This window comes from Typopeltis vanoorti, chromosome 1 (genome assembly GCF_054136105.1).
Source record: "Typopeltis vanoorti isolate ZY-2024b chromosome 1, IOZ_Tvanoo_1.0, whole genome shotgun sequence".
NCBI lineage: Eukaryota > Metazoa > Arthropoda > Arachnida > Uropygi > Thelyphonidae > Typopeltis > Typopeltis vanoorti.
In genome coordinates, this window is record NC_143549.1 from 25,011,438 (window position 1) to 25,034,180 (window position 22,743).

General features: G+C 37.2%; 1 protein-coding gene across 4 annotated transcripts in view; it reads right to left on the reverse strand.

The window, feature by feature from the left end:
- Positions 1-22,743, reverse strand: part of LOC150109843 (ribitol-5-phosphate xylosyltransferase 1-like) — a 114,348-nt gene that overhangs the window by 19,857 nt on the left and 71,748 nt on the right. For all 4 annotated transcript variants that reach the window (XM_090396927.1, XM_090396920.1, XM_090396912.1 and 1 more), the window contains exon 5: positions 21,338-21,508. In XM_090396927.1, coding sequence (XP_090253053.1) covers positions 21,338-21,508 — 171 coding nt within the window. The remainder of the gene's footprint in view (positions 1-21,337; positions 21,509-22,743) is intronic.

The window sequence follows — 22,743 nt, forward strand, 5'->3', positions numbered from 1 at the left end:
CTTCATTTCGGCAATGAAAACATTACTTAAATTAAGGGGATATTAAATCCCACATAGTTTTAAAACCGAATAAGAAACTCAAAGATCGGAATCAGAGAGTTTCTTGCCGAATATAGTAAACTATAAAGTATCGGCGACACTAGCGTTAGCCAATGCAAGTGATCCTAGTACGTAGTACAATACCAGGCAACTCGTTGCAAAGGTGGGGGAAGTTCAGATCGCTATTCTTAGGTATTTTCCATAATGTACTTAAGAATAGCGATCTGAACTTCCCCCACCTTTGCAACGAGTTGCCCGGTACTGTACTACGTACTAGGATCACTTGCATTGGCTAACGCTAGTGTCGCCGATACTTTATAGTTTACTATATTCGGCAAGAAACTCTCTGATTCCGATCTTTGAGTTTCTTATTCGGTTTTAAAACTATGTGGGATTTAATATCCCCTTAATTTAAGTAATGTTTTCATTGCCGAAATGAAGCTTATTAGCTCTTTATACTTAAGTAACTTAATGGTTGCACCTGTTTGGAAAACTCGTTCGCAGAGTACATAAGTTCTTTTCGCTATACACTTTGGTATTAGGTCTAGCTACTCACTGATGAAGCCTCAAAAAAGGCTGAAACCGGTCTGGGTAGTGACCTCCCTCCATAATGTAATAACAGCATACATTTCCTAGGAAATGTGTTTTTACATTATGGAAAATACCTAAGAATAGCGATCTGAACTTCCCCCACCTTTGCAACGAGTTGCCCGGTATTGTACTACGTACTAGGATCACTTGCATTGGCTAACGCTAGTGTCGCCGATACTTTATAGTTTACTATATTCGGCAAGAAACTCTCTGATTCCGATCTTTGAGTTTCTTATTCGGTTTTAAAACTATGTGGGATTTAATATCCCCTTAATTTAAGTAATGCTTTCATTGCCGAAATGAAGCTTATTAGCTCTTTATACTTAAGTAACTTGAATGAAAGGTTTATTATATTGTAAAATATTTCATTCAGATTTAACAAGTACAAAAAAATTCCTGGAGAATGCTTGTATATAGGTATAAGTGAAATTATTGACAGAAGTATCGAAATCATCATTTAATTGTAAATTCTCCTATGTATTATATTGTTAAGTGTCCTTGTAAAACCAATAAGGGTTGGAATTTGGTGAACGTTATGTTAACACGAGAAAGATCTAAGTATACAACGAGATAATCGGCTTAAAGAAATGACCCCAGGCAGTCACGTACGTACGTACGTGAGGTCCAAGTTGAGCTCATGGAGAATGCAACAAGGCGAGAATGGTACCGAGTGCAATAATTTTAGGTGCCGGCCAGAAAAGAGTGACATAAGAGGGAGAACAGCTCAGCAAGGATATATAGGTCTTGGCGATGGTAACTTGAGGCTCCTTTTTTTTGTTCGGGATTCCTGTTCCAGTCGTTCCCAGAGAAGCATTAGAGCGGTCGAAAAGAATGATGTCCAGTGGCGGCCAGATAGCGATCCAGTGCAGGCATAATCATCAGTAGAGTGGAAAAGCCAGCGCAAACCGATCAACATGCAGAACTACGTGAACCGAACCCGGCAGAGAGCAGCTTCGCCCACATCGTAATCACTAGTTTGTCCTACCTGAAGACAACTGACCATAAGAGAGGTTAACAAGCCTTGTGAATTTTTTGGGAGATCGAGAGAAAAGGCAAGAGAGATCCTGATGCTCGGTAATGTAGAAACTTGCAAATTTGTGCAGATATGCTCAGTGATTGGACTTACAAAACTGAACCAGGACTTTAGTATCTAATCAACTGGTAGATTGTCTTAGCTCTGAGTAAGAATTCATGTACAGTGTAGTATTGAATTGCTAAAGTTTGTTATAGCCTGATAATTCTTGAGTCTAGAATAAATAAACGCTTGTACAAGAATGTTAGTTGAATAGGATAAAGCCAGAAATTTAACTGGTAGTAGATATTGTCTCATATTGTTTATGACAAGGAGTATTAAGGTTATGTCTGGTTAATAATTTTAAATTTTGTAGGAGAGATTCAGTTTTGTTAAGTGATCTTAATATTTGTACATCGTATTAGAGTAATGAATAAACCTTTCTTTTTCTTATCTAACAAATTGCCTGATCTGTGAACTCAATGCACCACTCATAAAAATAGAACCAGTGCGGGTTAAATTGTGGGGATAGCTATGACTGCAGTAAGAGTAAAGATATACGAAGTTTTTTTGTAATTGGGAAATTTAATTGCTTGATTATCGAATAGTGTGTCATTCTGAGTGTTAACTCCCTGACAAGGAAGATTCTCCTGTCTAAGAATTTGGATGGCACAGCTTTAACAAACAAATTTTTCCATATTCTGACACAGAGTTAATTCCAGATTTGCATCAAGGAAATTTGGCTCTAGCCATAGGCAATTTCTTTGTCTACCAAGTTTAGCACACGTGAGCAATTTAAGTAGTGGTCACAGAGCGAAAAGGGTGAAATCAAGTGCGAGAAATTATATCAAGTAATAGGGATATTCACTAAAAATAATAATCATAAGTTTTACTAATAACAAATTATAAACACAACAAACACACACACAAGGTAAGAATTTAAGAAAAAAAAAAAAAGAGAGAAATTTAACAATATCCAATCATTATCGGAATTATCCACACTTTCAGGAATCCTACATTGATTTTTTTTTTTTTTTTTTTTTTAGTGTCAGTAGCTCTCCTGTCTTATCAATAAGAGACATTCACATATGCTAGTATTTTGTTGTAAGATCAACAAAATCTGTGTATTATAAGAAGATCAACAACTTCTTATAATACAAAGTATTCATTTTTATTCAGGAATAGATAATTTTTACATCTGTAAAAATTATCTATTCCTGAATAAAAGAATATGATGTGGCCCTCTATTCCCGAGGGCCACATCATAATGCGTATCTAGTAATTTGGTGAGCAGGCGACACAACCTCGATAGCTGAACAAATGAACAACGCTAATCGCATGCTCACATTCCCCGTGAGTGGCCAGAGCATGCGAGTTTGAACAAAACATTATAAGAACGCTTCTTTGACACATCTAATATTTGAAAAACACATGGGCATATAGCGATGTAAACACACCATATAAAATTAACAACATCGCAATTATCGATTACTGAGAATTAAAATATCTAGTACACATTCGATTCAAACTGTTATTTTATTTTTTTTGATTGTGAAAATCAAAACCCACAGGCAGGCCACACAAAATCGCACCATGGGCTGCATGCAGCCTGTGCTTTGGATAGCCCTGCTGTAAGAGATAACACAACATGTGAATGAAGAAGAAGACACAACCAAGAACTATACAAACTCTATAGATCTCCACTTCTAGTTGATGAGATTTGAGCAAGCAGGTTGAGATAGCTTGGACATGTGAAAAGAATGTGTGAGCAGAGAATGGCTAAACAATCATTCAAGATGAAACCTGATGAAAAGAGACCCAGAGGTAGAACTTGAATGCGTTGGGAGAATAGTATCCAAAAAGACTTACATGAGATGGGAATTCAGAACTGGAATGAAAATGCTCAAGACAGAAAAGAATGGAAGAAGCTGATGTATGTAGATAAGAATCTTGGAGGTTCAACTAGTTAAAGAAGAAGAGTACTATATTTAGGAACAATTAGTGTAATCAGAGACAATTTGAATGACACACTTAATGGAAGAGCACTCCATTCCTGCAGACTATGCTGCGGAAGTAGAGTATTTTTCCTAGCATGTATCCTCACTGCTAGACTATTTTTTTGGGTGGTTTGCACATCTGGATAATGTCATGGGCATGGATGTCTTTAGGTGGGATACAAATTTCATCACCTGGTGCAAGATCACCAGGTGATCTTCCTGGTGGTCTTGTTATTGAGGCATGAAGTGCAGTGAAAAAGTTCCATATTTGTTCTCTAAAGCTGGTTTCTGGATTAAGCCAAATAAATAAGTAAATAAAATAAAAACCTTTCCTGGCCTGACTGGCTGAGTGATAAGTGTACACACTCTTCAACAATCAGGCTGTGGATTCAAATCCTGATGTGGGCATGGATGGTTATGATTATCATTAGGAGGGAGATGAATTTTCATCACCCGGTGTGAAACCACTGCTCCATTTAATGGAAGCCTGAAAGTGTCTGAAAAAGTTCCATGTTTGGTCTAGAGTAGGGGTGACTCCCAGACTATATAAAAACTAGATGAAAAATAAAAAAATATATATAAAATAAATTGATTAAAATAGGAAAAAAAAAGTCTGTATCCCACCCACAGTAACAAATGAAACCGGTTAAGAAATCTTGGTCTTTCCCTGAGAGTTTTCCCTGCCATTGCTCAATATAATGTCAAATAAGTTTGAAAATAACGTTTTCTGCATGGGAGCAACATAAAAAGTAATAATAAAATAAAATTAATAAAAAAAAATTATCTTTAACTCATTCTCAGTCCTAAAGTACTATAGGTTTACAACCCCTTTCAAAGGGTGGGAGTTATGTAAAAAAAAATAGCACAAATCATGAAGCCTTTTAACAGCAGGGTTGCTTTTAAACCTATTTTAACTACATGGCACATGTTAAGATCTCCTAAGGACAGCATCGCTTTCTACAAATATGCAGGAGTTTACAGCATACCATGTTCCTGTGGACTGACTGACAAAGGCCAAACTTCACGAAGCCTAGAAATCGGAAAGAAAGAAAGAACATGTCGGAGACGTCAATAACAACAGAACAGACACCTCAGGATTTCTCATTTCTCAATTTCAAACCATTCCATAGATTGGGACAACAGCTCCGTGCCATACATTGAGCTGTTGTCTCTTAATATTATGCCTTGATTTCTATTGAGGTTGTCTCCAGTGCAGAGCACCACTGCAGCTTCTTTAAAGTTTCTACATCTGAAGTCTTCTCTGGACAGGAGACAACCTCAATAGAAATCAAGGCATAATATTAAAAGACATTTGGAAAACCTTAATAAATTAATTATGTTTAGCAGAACTCAATTACGCAAAAAATTGTAAAACACAATCTAATAACAATGACTAAGTCTCCACGCTTTGTACTCTTAATGTCACGAGTGCTTTTCAATTTGTTTAACTGATTTTAATGTCATTACTACATTCTTTTCTTTTAGCATTTAATGTTAGTATAATCTTTCTCGTCCTGAAGAAGCCAGACAGATCCTAGCTGGCAAAAATTTGTCAACAATTATGTATATACGTTTATCAAAATCATCATCATCAAATTCCTGCCATGTACCCTCAAGGGGTGTACAGGATATGACAGTACTACTTGAAAAAATTACATCATTACTAACTTCCTATCTACAATTTTCCTCCAAATCAGTCTGTTACTTGTCAAGACTCCAACATTATCAGATCTTATATTTCTATCGTCTAAGGCATTTTGTACCATATCAATCCACCTATATCTTGGTCTTCCTCTGGGTCATTTTGCTGCCAACCAGGCAGAGAACACTTGTTTTGCAAATCTTTCCTCTCCCATTCTACTTAAGTGACCATACCACCTGAGATTAGCTCTGCTAACACATTCCTGGATGCTACCAATGTCAAGTTCTTTCCTAATATCCTCATTTTTAATATGATATTGCCATTGATGCCATCTATTCACGCCTCTAATCTTTCTCAGGACTCTCATATCTGCGGTCTTTAGTCTTTGGTCAAGTGTTTTACTTCTGACCCAGCTCTCAGATCCATAAGTTAAAATTGGTTTGAACACTGTCTTGTATACAGCTAATTTAGTGTTCCGACTAATTTCTCTCTTATTCCATATGAATTTATTCAACTGACTTCCCACCATACAGGCTTTGCTGATTCTGTTGTCTATTTCTATATTTAATTTACCATCTTCAGTAAAATTCGTGCCTAAGTAGCTGAAATGTTTTACTTGTTCCACAGGTTCTCCATTCACAACACAGTTGACATTTTCAATGATTCTGCCTATTTTCATTGTCTTTGTCTTTTTATTGCTGACCTTCATACCATATCTATTACAACAGCTATTCAATTTAGTCAGAGAATCTTGCACACTTCTAGCGGATTTATTTAGAAGTATAACATCATCTGCATAAAGCAAAGAGCTGACATTAACATCTCCAATTTTGATATCAGGTTTAATACCACTTTCCTTCATAATGTGATCCATATAGATAATGAATAACAGAGGGGATAATGTACATCCTTGTCTCACACCAGATTTAACATCAAACCATCTTCTTGTACTTCCTTCAATTCTAACTGCTGACTTACAACTCAAATAAAGACTAAGTATTGCTTGATATAATGCCCTATTGACACCATATAACTGTAGCGTATTGAATAGCTTCTCTCTTGGCACCTTGTCATATGCCTTTTCCAAATCGACAAAACTTAAATACAGATCTTTGTTATATTTCCAGGCTTTCTCGACTATTTGTCGTAAAGTGAAGATCTGATCCTGACAGCCTCTATTTGGACTGAATCCAGCTTATTCTTCACCCAGCTTTTCTTCCACAATTCTTCTCAACAGTTTCTCAAGTATACTTGCATAGATCTTGTCAGGAACACTCAGTAGGGAAATATCTCTGTAATTCTCACATTCAGTTTTATTTCCCTTTTTATATATGGGTACTATGAGAGCTACTCCAATCATCGGGAATTCGTCCCTCTGTCCAGGCTTTATGAACTATGCAGTGCAACCACTGTAAGACTTTCATACCCATACTTCAGCATTTCTGGTCGAATATCATCTACTCCTGCTGCCTTTCCACATTTCAAGCCTTTGATGGCTTTTTCTACTTCAAGTATGGATATGTATTCCTGATTGCATGCCTGGTCAGTGTTTTTTTTTCACTGTGCTGTCATCACAGTTTGTTTCATTTAGCAGTTTTTCAAAGTATTTACTCCATACTTCAAGGAATTCTTTTTCTGCTGTTTTCATGTCACCTTTATCATCTCTAACTCCTTTCACAGCACTCTTTCCTCCATTCCTAAGCTTCTTCAACAACCTCCAGAATATTTTGCCACCTTCTTTGATATTTATTTTCTATATTCTTGCCAAAGTCCTCCCATGACTTTTGTTTAGCTAGTTTTACACATTGTTTAGCTTTCTTACATTTGTCTCTGTATTCTGTAAGAGTAAAAGCTGACTTATTTGCCAGGAACTTTTGATATGCTTTCTTCTTTTCCTTCACGGCCTCTTTAACTTCCTGTGTCCACCAGGGAGTTCTGATTTTTTTATCCTTGCACAAAACCTCACCACATGCCTCTCTGGCAGAATCAATCAATGTTTTCTTCAGAGTTTGCCACTGAATCTCCAAGGTTTGATTCCTGTTCTCAAACTCTTTCATTTTTTTTTCAATAATCTTTCTGTATTTTAGCCTACAGTTCACATCTGAGAGCTGCTCAACTTTTATTCGCTTCAAAACTTTCTTACATGTTATTCTTTTCAATATGAAATTCAATTTCATCCTGCTCAAGACTAAACAGTGATCACTTCCAATTTCAAATCCTCTGTACACTCTGGTGTCCTGCACCAGGGAGAAAACATCATCAACAATAACATAGTCAATGAGACTTTTCTTATTCCTAGCCTCTTCTCTCCATGTGAATTTGTGCACATTTTTATGTTGGATCATGGTGTTAGTAATAACCAGTCCATGTCCTGAGCAGAAATCCAACAGATATTTGCCATTATTATTAGCTTTGCTCTTTTCTCCAAATTTTCTCAAAATATTTTTGTATGTCTCACAATCATTTCCTACTCTGCTATTTAGATCCCCAACAAGGACCAACTTTTCCTTTTTCATTGTGTCAGTTGCTTTTTCTAAAGCCTCAAAAAATTCCTCCACTTCTACCTTAGTAGAACCTTCTGTGGGACCATAGGCACAAATAAGTCTCATTGTCCATTCCCCAATCTCATATTTGCCCACATGACTCTACTTGAGACTGACTGCCATTCAAGAAGATTAGCCTCATATTTTGTGTTGAATACTATGGCTACTCCTTCTTTTCCTTGATTGTCATTGCCTGAATACAACATTTTGTATTTATTGCAAGTCCGCGCGGTTAGCCTAGTGGCTATGCGCTTCGCAACCATGCTTGGGGAAGGAGTGTCCTAGGTTCGATTCTCGTCGGTCGTGGACGTGAGGAGCTGAAGGATCTTCCTCAGGCCATAGGATACTCCGGGGCATAAGGCTGACCACCTTATCCTGTAAAACGGAGTGAGGTTCGATGATCAATGGACCCTCGACACCGCAAGGTAAATGAGGGTATAAGGAAGATGAGAAGATGTATTTATTGCTCAAAATTTACTTATCAAAATCATCAAAATCACTCCTTCTTTTCCTTGATTTTCATTGCCTGAATACAACATTTTGTATTTATTGCTCAAAATTTATTTATCAAAATCATCATCAAATTTATTTATCCAAATCTATTTATCAAAATCATCCAAATATAATGTATCATATTTAGTAAAAAAAAAAGACCAAATATTAACTATCAAAATGTCCCAATATCTATTAATGAAAGGCACACATTCTTTTGCAATTATGATGCCATGCATTAAGGAAAGGACCACTACTCAAACTGGTTTCTGCCTTTATTGAGGTCTCATCAGCCGGAGCCAGACTCAGAAGAGATACCAAGGGTATCTCTAATTATCCCTTAGTAACTGTATAAATTACATTTCCATTTATGGCTGCCGTGTGTCATTTCCTCTTTCCAATTTATATCCCTATAGTTGAAATTTCCCGTGATAATTACTTAACCTGCACTATAGGAGCAACCTAACAATGTATTTTGTCCTACTGGCTTCTATCTCAATTCAAACAACCTCAAATGAACCAACTCCCTCAGATCTACAATCCACCTTAACTTCTATTTTTGTTGATTGAAATTCTTCAGCTATCATTATCAATACCCCTCTTCCTACCCTATTCCCTCTATATTTTCTGAAAATACATACAATATACTTCACATTCTATCCCCGCAATTACATCATTCCGTCAACCAGGTCTAGCTGATGCTTATAATTTTTGGAGAAGTTGAGCTGACCAATGCCAAAAACTCCTCTCCTTTATTTCTGATACTTCTGGCATCCATGTGCATGCATTTCAGCATTCCCTTGGGCCCAAAGTCGCCATTGCATAATGACATTACAGGCTATTGTGATTCAAAACCTGGAAAACTGCCTAGCTGTTCACAATCATTTCTGCAGTCACACTCATTTATTCGAGGGGGGTGATAATTTCTGCATATCATTCTTGCAAATTTCTAAACTAAAAAAAACCATTTACACCTTCAACTACAGATTGCTATTCACCATTGAACACAAGAAAGAAATATTGAATTTTTTTTATTTTTAAATCTGATTAACAAGAGACTGAATGATCACATAAATACAAAAGTATATCATAAACCTACAAATATTGGAAATTACTTGCACTCCTCATTCTACCATTCTTGCTATATATAAAAAAAAAAAATTGGACTTAGAATTTTTGTCTAAGTTGAGCTGACCAATGACAAAAACTCATCTTTATTTCTGATACTTCTGGCCTGGTTGGTCAAGTGGTCAGTGTATCTGCTCTCCAGCCAAAAGGCTGTGAGTTTGAATCCTGCTGTGGGCATGGATGCTCGTTATTGTCTGTGGAAATACTGATGGCGATGGGAGGTAGATGGTGTTGATGTAGTTGCGGTTAGTTGTAGTTGGTGGATTGAGTGGTGGAGACAGAGTTGTGAAGTAGGTGCCCTTCCCCAATGAGTCTTTGGACTCCCTGGAGGTGTTATTATTAATAACAATAATAATAATAATATTAACACAATTTAATGTTTAGAAATACTCATTATTAGCCACTACACTAATCCAAGAAACAATATACCTTTTTAAGATATCTTCTTTCACATTAGCAATATTCTCAACAATTCATACATTATGCTTTCCATTCAGCCCCAAATCATGTCTCCTCATCCCAAAACAATAGCTTTTGATGTGATGCTAGCAATATCTAACAACTCATGGACCATGCTCTCATTCAGCCCAAAATCATGCCTCCCACCCCAGATATCTTCTGATGTTGGCAATATCCTCAACTCATGGACTATGCCCTCCATTCAGTCCAAAATTGTGTTTCCCAAAATATACCAAAACTTGTACAGTTTAAAAGTTCCATATGTTCATAACATCTACAAAGCCTGCAAATGTATATTCAAACATTCAAATTACAAAACTGTCTCCACCACCAAAAGCTAACTATAAAACTACAATAAGGCCATCCAATACTTTACTATGTCATAATGTTGTTTACAAATTCATATGTCAACCTGGATGTGATACCAGCTGAATCACATTCTATCTGTTCTTTGAAATCGCATCTAATTGAATATTGCTCTGATTGCAAATATCCTTACACCTTACAGTAGTCAGGCGTAAGGATATCAGGTATAAGGATATGTGGTTTAACATAAGTATATGTCAAACCACAAAAAATAAGATAAAATAAAAATTTAAAAAAATAATAATAAATAAATAAAATAAAATAAATAATAAATAAAAATTCCAGTATGGAATTATCATTACATGCCATACAAGTAAAGTCCACCCAGGATAATGAAAAGGTCACTATACATTGATTTTCAAGAAAATGAAAGCAAATTATTTTGCTCTCAGAATCTTTAGCTTTATAGCTAAAGATTCTGAGCAATAATAATATGCAATAAACATACACAAATACTACACACCTCACTCCTGTGGAAAATGCATAACATTAATTACTCTCCTTTATTCTCAAACTGAGAATAAAGGAGAGTAATTAAGACAGAGCCTCATGACAAGCTCGTAACTTATTTTGGATTTTACCATTCATAATTTGAAATGACCAAAATACCTTCATTACTCTAAATGTTCAAGAATACTATGTTTTCGTTTTCATTTTTTTTCTTGTGTTTTGCTTTTTTTTTAAAAAAAAAAAAAAACCTTACTGTATTATATTGTAGCTTTACATATTCTCATAGATCAATATTAAATAAATTAAAAAAAAAGTCCTTCAAGTAAATAACTTAAAAAATTGAAACAAACATGCTAATCATCTTTCCATTAAAGAATACTTTTTTTCCCGTCAATGTTCTTTTTTTGATAATATTTAATCAGTAAAGTAAAATATCTAATTTGTTGCCTTATGGATAGATCATGTGGTTTTGCTGAAGACTCAAAGTAGATACCCAGGAGGAGATCTCCATTATATCCTTTTAAGGAATGTGGAGTCTGTGCAGTTAGTCTAGTGGCTATGCACTTCGCAACCATATGCCTGGGGAAGGAGTGTCCTGGGTTTGATTCCCATCGCTGATGTGAGGAGCTTAAGGATCTTCCTCAGCCACAGCCAAGTTAGCTGGTTTTGGGTGTGGACAGCAGGGTTTTTTCCCCCAGATAAACTGGGGTTTATCTGGGGTTTTTCATCCCGCAGCAAGCAGGCAAACCGGCCCCGTGAACACACACGGATCTAAAGCCATAAATACTTAACCCCCCATGACGGGCTCAACTCGCCCCAATAGGGACGGGAGAGAAAAGGGAGGAAACTCCATATGAATAAATAAAGGAATGTGGAGAACCAACTGGGGCTTCTGACCTAATGTAAAATTCTCATCTTCTTATGGTGCATCTCATTAGTAGGCATCCACTTGGATACTGAATGAATGAGGATGAGCACAATTTTGGATTTAGCCAAGCAATTATATTCTTATTGGGATAAATGAAAATATATAAGGTACAATACAATGGAATTTCATGCTAGTAGAGTTGAGCAATGTTCTCCTGTTTTCAACAGGAAATAAGGGTGAAAAGTCGGCAACTTTTCTTTTTAATTTTTTTTTTTATGTTGAGTCCATACACGAGAGGTTGGTTGATCAACCTATAGCAAATTAGTACTGTATATGGGTGGTGGGTTGGGAAAGAAGGTGCTTGTTCACATTTGATTCGAATGACTGCATGTAACGTATGCATTCATTCAGAATGAAGTTGATCAGAACTGAGGGGAAGACTGTTCCACAGAACAGCAGTTGCAGGGATGAAGGAGGAGAAGAAACTTGTTCTGTGGGTTTCAAGGTGCACTGTGAAGGGATGTTGAGCAGCAGCTGCACGTGTTCTAATGAGCTTAGTACTGAGTGGGGGAATTATTGATGTATTTCAGATGAACATTTTCCATGGAAATATTTGTAGAATACACATAGTGCGGAGATCGATCGTCTGCACAAAAGCAGGGGAGTGAGTTGGTAAAATATGGGTCATTAATGAGACTGATTGCTCTCCTCTGTAAAGTGTCGAGCATTTTAATGTCAGGGTAATTCCAAGAAGGGAAATCTCAAATTGTCTGGAAATCTGGATGTTGTCAAAAATAATACTGGAAGAAAATGGTTCTTTTTTTATGAGAAATAAGACAGGACTGGGTCTTATTAGCATTGAAATTGACTAGGTTATCTGAAGACCATTGGAGATGGCTTGGAGATCAGAACTGAGGGGTGGTGGTTGATGTTCTGTAGGTTGAGGTGAGTTGTGGGGAGTGAGGTTTATCATAAGAAAGGGAGGAGTGCAATGTACTGTCATCTGCAAAACTGTGTATTGGGTTGGAAGTAAGCTGAAGTAGGTCATTGATATATAGTAGGAAGAGGGTTGGTGAGAGGATAAGAAACATCCACCACCACACATAATGTGCATCTATACAGAAAGCTGGCAGTCCAACTACAGATGTCTTGAGATAGACCAAATGATGGCAGTTTGCTTAGTAAGCCCTTGTGCCAGACCTGGTCAAACGGCTTGGAGATATCAAGTGCAACCACTTGAGATTTGCCAAACTTTTCCATAGCATTTGTCCAGAGGTGGGTGACATATGTGAGCAAATCTGTTGATCGGCAGTGACGGAATCCATACTGGCGGTCGTTTATTAGACAGATAGCTTCAAGGTAATGTAGGAGTTGGGAATTGATGATTTTATCCATTACTTTGGATAGGACTGAGGTAAGCGAGATGAGGTGGCAGTTGGATGGCAGTGACTTGTCACTTTCTTGGGAATGGGTTGAATATAGACCAATTTCCAGGCTGTGGGATAGATACCAGTGGAGTAAGACAGTATATATAGGCAGCGTAGGACATGTGCCAAATTTGGACAGTATTCTATTGATCTCTTTCTGGCAAAAGGATATAGTGGGTATTGTATGTTGGGCATCTGGAATGGTTGGGAGACATTTGCCATTGTCAATTATGCATGCATTGGAAGCAAGGTGATGTAGGTGATGATGATATAATGGAGCCATCTGGGTATGATAGTGGTGAGAACAATGCTGGGCAGAAGTTATGACCGACTGCCTTGGTGAGAGAACAAAAGGCTCATCTACCATTTGGACAGGCTGCTAATTCCTGTTTTTTGCTCTTTCGAGCTATGTTTTGGAAGCATTGATTGTTTTTTCACATTTATTTTGGGCTTGGGTATAAGCTCTAAAGGAGGATGGAATTCTTGATTTGAGCCAGTAACGGTATGTTTGGTTTTTCATTTGTACAGCCTTAGTGCATCTTTTGGAAAACCACGGTTTAGTTAGGGAATAGAAGGTTAGAGTACTGTGAGGAATGTGTTTCCATGGCAGTGAGGAATACTTTGGTTATAAATTCGGCGCATGTATTTGGATTGGAAGGTTGGAAGTAATAGTCTAACCAAGGGAATGAGGCATAGAAGTTGCAGAAGCTGTCTCACTAGGCACTGTTATAATGCCAAACTACTCATGAATGGGAGTGGCTGTGTATGCATTGTTGCATGGGGAAGAGATGAGCACCAGTAGGTTGTGGATAGAATTGCCTAGCGGCACTCTACATTCACTGTGTATTTGGGTTATCAGGTATTCTGGTTGGCATCTGAACTATTTGTGTAAGGTCATTAGTGATGGCAAATGTTTCAGCATCTTTGCCTTCAAGATCTGTACAGCTGGAGGAGGAAAGTCAGTGTTGGGGACATTAAACTCTCCTAGTATGATGATTTCACTGTTGGGAAAGTGAGACTGAAGTAAGTCAATTTTTAAGGAAAGGAAATGAAAGAACTCAGAGTGGTTGGTTGCATTAGGGAGCGATAGACAGTATATGAATTTGACTGAGTTAGGAAGGGATATTTTCATCCAAAGAGAGTCAAAGTTCGGCGATTCTAGGTTGAGTGCTCTCTGGCAAGGTATGTAGGAGCAGATGTATGCACAGACGTTCCCCTTGAGATGAAAGGAGTTAAAGAGTGTGTAGTTTGAAAATGGGGGGGGGGGGGGGGGGTGAGTGAGATTTGAGTTTCTGTCATAAAGAGTAGGTGGGGTTTGATAGACTGAAGATGGTGGTGGACACTATTAAGGTTGGAGTTTAGGCCACAGATGTTGGTGAAGTGGATGTATAATGTTTTGTGAGTCATATTTTTGACTGCATGGGTCTTGCACATTTCCTATGCAGTACCTGCATACTGGTCACCATGGTGGCTACTAGTGGCATCACTTGGTTTTTGCACCAATTTAATTTGTCTGTAGACGACGATCCAACTGTAGTCACCATGGGGACAAGTGTCTTTTAAATTGTTGTTGATTGCTGTTATTATTTTTTGATGTGCTTGTCGACTTCTCGCAAATCACTTTTACGAGACATGAAAAGTTCATTCCATCCTTTCTTTTATTTATGGGTCTCTCGTAAGAGTCGGTGAGCAGGTAAGACAAAAAATGTGACAAAAAAGTTTCAAATTTCGGCTTATCTTTTTATATATAGAGAGTAGATATATATATATATATATATATAGGGGTGCTTAAGGGTCAAAGCTGTATAACTGAGAGGAGACCTGCACATAGCCTTTAAAGGAATGCGGAGAACCGACCAGGGCTTCTGACCTAATGTCCAATCCTCACCTTCTCGTGGTGCACCCTGTTGGGTATCTACTTTGATACTGAATGAACGAGGATGGGCTGGAAATTTGGGATTTAGCCGACCAAATTGTATTCTTATTGGTTAAACCAAAATAAAAAAATGATGGTACAACATGACAAAATTTCATGCCGGCTGGGGCATCGCCCGGTTAAACAAGGCCCCCGTTGTTTTCGCCAGGGAACCAGGGCAAACAGCGAAAAGTCAGCTACTGGAACAAATCGGAAAACAAACCCCAACTCAACATCACCAGAGTTAAAGATCAGTACTATCAACTTAAGAAGCCTGAATGGCAAAGAAATGGAGCTAGCTGAGGAATTAGATAAGTACCAGATTGACATAATAGGGGTGACTGAAACAAAAAAGACCAAAACTGGCGAGATCTTTCTGAGCCATAAATACAAAATGTTATATTCAGGCAATGACAATCAAGGAAAAGAAGGAGTAGCCATAGTATTCAACACAAAATACGAGGCTAATCTTCTTGAATGGCAGTCAGTCTCAAGTAGAGTAATGTGGGCAAATATGAGAATGGGGAACTGGACAATGAGACTTATTTGTGCCTATGGTCCCACAGAAGGTTCTATTAAGGTAGAAGTGGAGGAATTTTTTGACTCTTTAGAAAAAGCAACTGACACAATGAAAAAGGAAAAGTTGGTCCTTGTTGGGGATCTAAATAGTAGAGTAGGAAATGATTGTGAGACATATAAAAATATTTGGGGAATATTTGGAGAAAAGAGCAAAGCTAATAATAATGGCAAATATCTGTTGTATTTCTGCTCAGGACATGGACTGGTTATTACTAACACCATGTTCCAACATAAAAATGTGCACATATTCACATGGAGAGAAGAGGCTGGAATAAGAAAAGTCTTATTGACTATGTTATTGTTGATAGTGATGTTTTCTCCCTGGTGCAGGACACCAGAGTGTACAGAGGATTTGAAATTGGAAGTGATCACTATTTAGTCTTGAGCAGGATAAAATTGTATTTCATATTGAAAAGAATATCATGTAAGAAAGTTTTAAAGCGAATAAAAGTTGAGCAGCTCTCAGATGTGAACTGTAGAATAAAATACACAAAGATTATTGAAGAAAAAATGAAAGAGTTTGAGAACAGGAATCAAACCTTGGAGATTCAGTGGCAAACTCTGAAGAAAACATTGATTGATTCCGCGAGAGAGGCATGTGGTGAGGTTGTGTGCAAGGATAAAAAAATCAGAACTCCCTGGTGGACACAGGAAGTTAAAGAAGCAGTGAGGGAAAAGAAGAAAGCATATCAAAAGTTCCTGGCAAATAAGTCAGCTTTTACTCTTACAGAATACAGAGACAAATGTAAGAAAGCTAAACAATGTGTAAAACTAGCTAAACAAAAGTCATGGGAGGACTTTGGCAAGAATATAGAAAATAAATATCAAAGAAGGTGGCAAAATATTCTGGAGGTTGTTGAAGAAGCTTAGGAATGGAGGAAAGAGTGCTGTAAAAGGAGTTAGAGATGATAAAGGTGACATGAAAACAGGAAAAAAAAATTTCCTTGAAGTATGGAGTAATTACTTTGAAAAACTGCTAAATGAAACAAGCAGTGATGACAGCACAGTGATAAAAAACACTGAACAGGCATGCAGTCAGGAATACATATCCATACTTGAAGTAGAAAAAGCCATCAAAGGCTTGAAATGTGGAAAGGCAGCAGGAGTAGATGATATTCGACCAGAAATGCTAAAGTATAGTGGTATAAAAGTCTTACAGTGGCTGCACTGCATAGTTCAGAAAGCCTGGACAGAGGGACGAATTCCCGATGATTGGAGTAGAGCTCTCATAGTACCCATATATAAAAAGGGAAATAAAACTGAATGTGAGAATTACAGAGGTATTTCCCTACTGAGTGTTCCTGGCAAGATCTATGCAAGTATACTTGAGAAACGGTTGAGGAATTGTGGAAGAAAAGTTTGGTGAAGAACAAGTTGGATTCAGGCCAAATAGAGGCTGTCAGGATCAGATCTTCACTTTACGACAAATAGTCGAGAAAGCATGGGATTATAACAAAGATCTGTATTTAAGTTTTGTCGATTTGGAAAAGGCATATAACAAGGTGCCAAGAGAGAAGCTATTCAAAACGCTGCAGTTATATGGTGTCAATGGGGCATTATATCAAGCAATACTTAGTCTTTATTTGAGTTGTAAGTCAGCAGTTAGAATTGAAGGAAGTACAGGAAGATGGTTTGATGTTAAATCTGGTGTGAGACAAGGATGTACATTATCCCCTCTGTTATTCATTATCTATATGGATCACATTATAAAGGAAAGTGGTATTAAACCTGATATCAAAATTGGAGATGTTAATGTCAGCTCTTTGCTTTATGCGGATGATGTTATACTTCTAAATAAATCCGCTAGAAGTGTGCAAGATTCTCTGACTAAATTGAATAGCTGTTGTAATAGATATGGTATGAAGGTCAGCAATAAAAAGACAAAGACAATGAAAATAGGCAGAATCATTGAAAATGTCAACTGTGTTGTGAATGGAGAACCTGTGGAACAAGTAAAACATTTCAGCTACTTAGGTACGATTTTTACTGAAGATGGTAAATTAAATATAGAAATAGACAACAGAATCAGCAAAGCTGGTATGGTGGGAAGTCAGTTGAATAAATTCATATGGAATAAGAGAGAAATTAGTCGGAACACTAAATTAGCTGTATACAAGACAGTGTTCAAACCAGTTTTAACTTATGGATCTGAGAGCTGGGTTAGAAGTAAAACACTTGACCAAAGACTAGAGACCGCAGATATGAGAGTCCTGAGAAAGATTAGAGGCGTGAACAGATGGCATCAATGGCAATATCATATTAAAAATGAGGATATTAGGAAAGAACTTGACATTGTCAGCATCCAGGAATGCGTTAGCAGAGCTAATCTCAGGTGGTATGGTCACTTAAATAGAATGGGAGAGGAAAGATTAGCAAAACAAGTGTTCTCTGCCAGGTTGGCAGGAAAACGACCGAGAGGAAGACCAAGATATAGGTGGATTGATACGGTACAAAGTGCCTTAGACGATAGAAATATAAGATCTGATAATGTTGGAGTCTTGACAAGTAACAGACTGATTTGGAGGAAAATTGTAGATAGGAAGTTAGTAATGATGTAATTTTTTCATGTAGTACTGTCATATCCTGTACACCCCTTGAGGGTACATGGCAGGAATTTGATGATGATGATGATGATGATATATATATATAAGAGGTACCCCAAAAATAACTGGAATTTGAACTTCGCAGAAGTGCATTTTCTAGTTACAGACGATGCCACGAGGCATCAAAAGTGTCCAGTTTTCCCACGCTAGTCAGGAGGTGGTGTCATCCTGTGTGAACCAGTTCATTTCTGGCTGCTTTTATGCTAATGCTTACAAGCAAGTTTGGCGATTTTGTGATGGCTGACCACAAAGAATAGAGAGTGTGCATGAAACTTTGTTTTATTTTGAGCAAAACTACAGCTGAAACTATTGTTATGCTTTGGCAAGCCTTTAAGGATGATGCTTTAGCTAAAATGTAGGTCTACGAGTGGTTTTCCTGTTTCAAAAATGAGGACATGTAAGTTGAAGACCAACTACGATCTGGCCAACCTTCAACAGATAAAAATGATGAAAACATCAAACAGGTTTGCCAGGCAATCAATGAAGATAGTCAAAAGACCACTGAGCAAGTTTCTGAAGAGACAAATCTGTCATGGAGTACATGCCAGCGAATTTTAACAGAAGATCTCCAAATGAAACGTGTGTCCACTAAATTTGTGCCTTGTTTGCTGACAGAGGATGAAAAAATAAATGTGAATGTTTGCATACAATTTGAGGGAACAAGATTTTAATCACCAAAACTTTCAAAAGTTGTGACCAGGGATGAGTCTTGGTGCTATGGTTATGGTCTATAAACAAAACAAGCATCAAGCCAATGGAAACATGCAAATTCACCAAGACCCAAGAAGATTCTCCAATTCTGATAACAGGCGTAATGCCAGTTTTCTTCATAATGTGATTCATATCTCACACTTCATTTAACATCAATCATCTTCCTGTACCTCCTTGAATTAAGGCACTTACCCCATCTCTCTCCATATGACTTTTTTATTCCCATGGATAAAGAAAACCATGAAAGGTCAGTGATTAATCAACCTGAACGAAGTGAAAGAAAAGTTGCTGTAGGTCATAAACAGTTCCAGAACTGTTTCCAGCAGAGGAAAAAATGTTGGGACAACTGCATTGACTCACATGAAGAGTACTTTGAAGGACACTAGAATGTGGTATAATAAACTTTAATGATTTTTAAAAAAAAATTCCAGTTATTTTTGGGTATCCCCTCATATATGAGAGTAAAAAACTTTATTGGAAATTAAAGTAGACATCTTTTACTACTTTTCTACATGATTTCCAACAATGTTCAGGCACTTATCATAATGGGACACCAAGAGTTCTATATCTTCGTCTCAGAAGGTTGCCGCCTGTGAAGCAAACCACATACTGACTGCTTCTTTGACCATGTTGTCTTGAAACTGCCGGCCGCCAAGGAAAGATTTCAGATGTTTGAACAGGTGAAAGTCGCTTGGCGCGAGGTCAGGCCTATATGGGCGGATGATGGAATTGTTCTCAGCTGAAGGTGGCGAGAAGTTGTGTTACGCTGGCCGTGTGTGGGCGGGCGTTATCATGAATCAAAACAACACCCCTGGTAAGCATGCCACGTCGTTTATTCTGGATCACATGATGCAGTTTCTTAAGGGTTTGGCAGTATATACTCGTGTTGATTGTAGAGCCTTGACCCAAGAAGTCTGCCAGCAAAATTCCTTGTCTGTCCCAAAACACAGTGCACATGATTTTCCAAGTGAAACCGTTCTTCACTGGTGATGAGGTGTGCCTCCACTCCATGGACTATTGGTTGGATTCAGGGGTTGCGTGCAACGCTCATCTCATCCCCGGTGGCAAGTCTGCTCAGGAAAGCATCACCATCCTCATGGTAGCATGTCAAGAATTCCAACGCACTGCCCAGCTGATTCACTTTGTGTTGTTCTGTAAGCAACTTCAGTACCCAGCATGCACACAATTTCCAATAATTCAGTTTCTCCGACACAATTTCATGAAGACATGAACGTGAAACTTCTGGAAATTGCAGCGAGAGTGATGTCATAGTGAATTCTCTATTCTGTCAATTCTTCTCTTCAACTGAACGCACCAAATCATCAATCACTAAAGATGGTCGCCCACTCCATTCATCATCGTGCACACTTGTCCTTCCTTCATTAAAAAGTCTTACCCATCTTCGTACCATTGAATCACTCATTGCTTGATCTCCATAAACCTCAATAATTTGCTGATGAATTTCAGCTGCTTTAACATTCCTTGCATTCAAGAAACGGATAACTGACCTAATTTCACATGCAGCAGGTGATTCGATTTTACATGCAGTGAGCAATTCGATTTTCTTAGACTTTATAAATACACACCAAGAAGTGTATGCAGTGCGAAAATGTCTGAAAATGGCACCAACACCTTGGTAAGGAATCAACAAACATGCATGTGCACCACTGCGATCGCAGCGCTGCAGTGCGGAACTTACTTTCTGGATGTCCCTCATATATATATACACACACGCATACAAACACAAAATTTACAAGGATTGTGGAAATGGTATGTGCATCCATAGTACTAGGCCACTTGATAAAAGAGAGTTTTAAGTTTTTGATTCTAGTCACCAATCAGAGGAACTCTTTCTATGCATTCTTTGCAAATAGTTCCAAGCTAGTCAATCTCTGGCACAGGCAAGCAGGGTTTTTTTTATTCTGGAAACTTGAGTTTTTAATTCTGCAACTCAAGAAAATCGACTGTAGAACCCACACCATTTCAGACAATAACATGTGTGTTAGGAACCACCAGATGGCATTTAAAATCATTGATATTTGGGATATCTATTTTTGAGTGGCTCTGGTAGAGATTGACTGCTCGCACTATCCAAAAATTAGACCAGGATAAAATGGCCTTGCCTACTCCCTTTGAAAAATAAAAGGAGTTTAGTGGACTTAGCAGATTTATAAAGCACGTGTCAAAAATGACTCTAGGTTCAAGTGTTGATAATGAATGGTGTTATTATACTAGAATGCTATACAAAGTGTACCTTTATATGGTTTTTTGCAGTCATTTCTTCACCGCTTCATTTAAAAAGGGACCACAAGTCAAAACAGAAGTATAGTAACATTAATAGAACTTTTTTTTTCCATCTCCCACAAACTTTCTTGAATAAAAAAGATGCATCTATTTTATCATTTTATACACAGATGAAAAAAAAAAGAACATAAGACAGCAATGATGCATGAACCAATCTTGATAATAAATATTGCATGAGTAATAATATGTAGTGCAAGATAAAATTACTTACTCATGTCTAGCTTTGATAAAACAGAACTGACTTAAATTATTGTTTTCAATGACCTCTAAAAGATGCTCTCGAGAAGAATCAGGATATACCGTTCCAAGGAAGTTGCACATAAATGGACGAGTAGACTCAAGGTCTGCTTTTTTGGGATCCACTTTAGGAAAGCCTCTGTACCTATAAAATTTAGAATTGTAATGCAAATACAACCTATAGCGCACGCACACACACACACACACACACACAAATTTATGTTAGTGATGAGTAGTCTCTGAGATGTGACATTTCAAACATTCCAAGTGTAGCCTGCAAACTAATTTTACAAATGAAAAAACTAAACATGGTATTACTGTATTTACAAATGATTCAATTAAAATTTTTTCTACACTGGATAATATATTACATTATTTCCACTATTTTCATGATTTCATTATTAAAGTCCATTCATTCATGTGGACTATTACATAAGTTGGAGGATATGCGATTGGATTATAAACTATTAATTCAGATAAATACAGTACTTGCAGAATTATTTGAATAAGCTGAGATTGTGGGCATGTGAAAAATAGCTGTTACTTCAGTGTTAGTAAATACAAAATTATGCATTTGGTTATAATAAGATACTCAATAGTACATTATATTGACAGGATTATGCTAGAAGAAAGTGATGAGGCTAAAATCCTAGAGCTTGAGAATAAATAAGAAGTTGAAGTTCAGGAGCCATATCTCAGGCGATGTAAATACAGTGGAAAGGGCAAAATAAAAAAGGGTGATAAAAGATGACATTGAGATGGTGGAATGTAGATTATGAGAACAGATTAAGAATTTGTGGACTACAGACACTAGCAAACAGGAGAAAGAGGGATGATATGATAGACCTACAAATTTCTGAATTGGTCATAAAAGATGCCAGTAGATGGAATTTTTCATTTTATGATTTTTCTCTCATAGAGAGAAGACCTAGATGGGATCTGACCTAGAGAGAAGAATATCAATCATGGGCTCATCGAGAGCAGTGCATGACTGGAATGGCTTGCCTTTGGAGGAGGTAAGTGCAGATAGTGTAAATGAATTCAAGAGAAGGTATGAGAGATATATGAATGATATGTTTGTTGCTTCCTTCAATAAAGCCATGATTCTCTTGAAGTCTCTTATGATAATAATAATTCATGACACCAGCCATGACTATATGCAGCAATCAATTATTAGTAAAAACCATTCTGATTACTTTAATACTATAATTATAATATGACACATTACTATTCAAAAAAAAAAAAATCAGTAAAAAAACTGGATAATTAAAAGATGAATAACACACTTTATTTTTTTTTGAAAAAAAGCTTTTTTTTTCTTTAAAAAAAAAAAAAAAAAAAAAAAATCATGCATAGCTTAATGCTATATACTCTTTACAA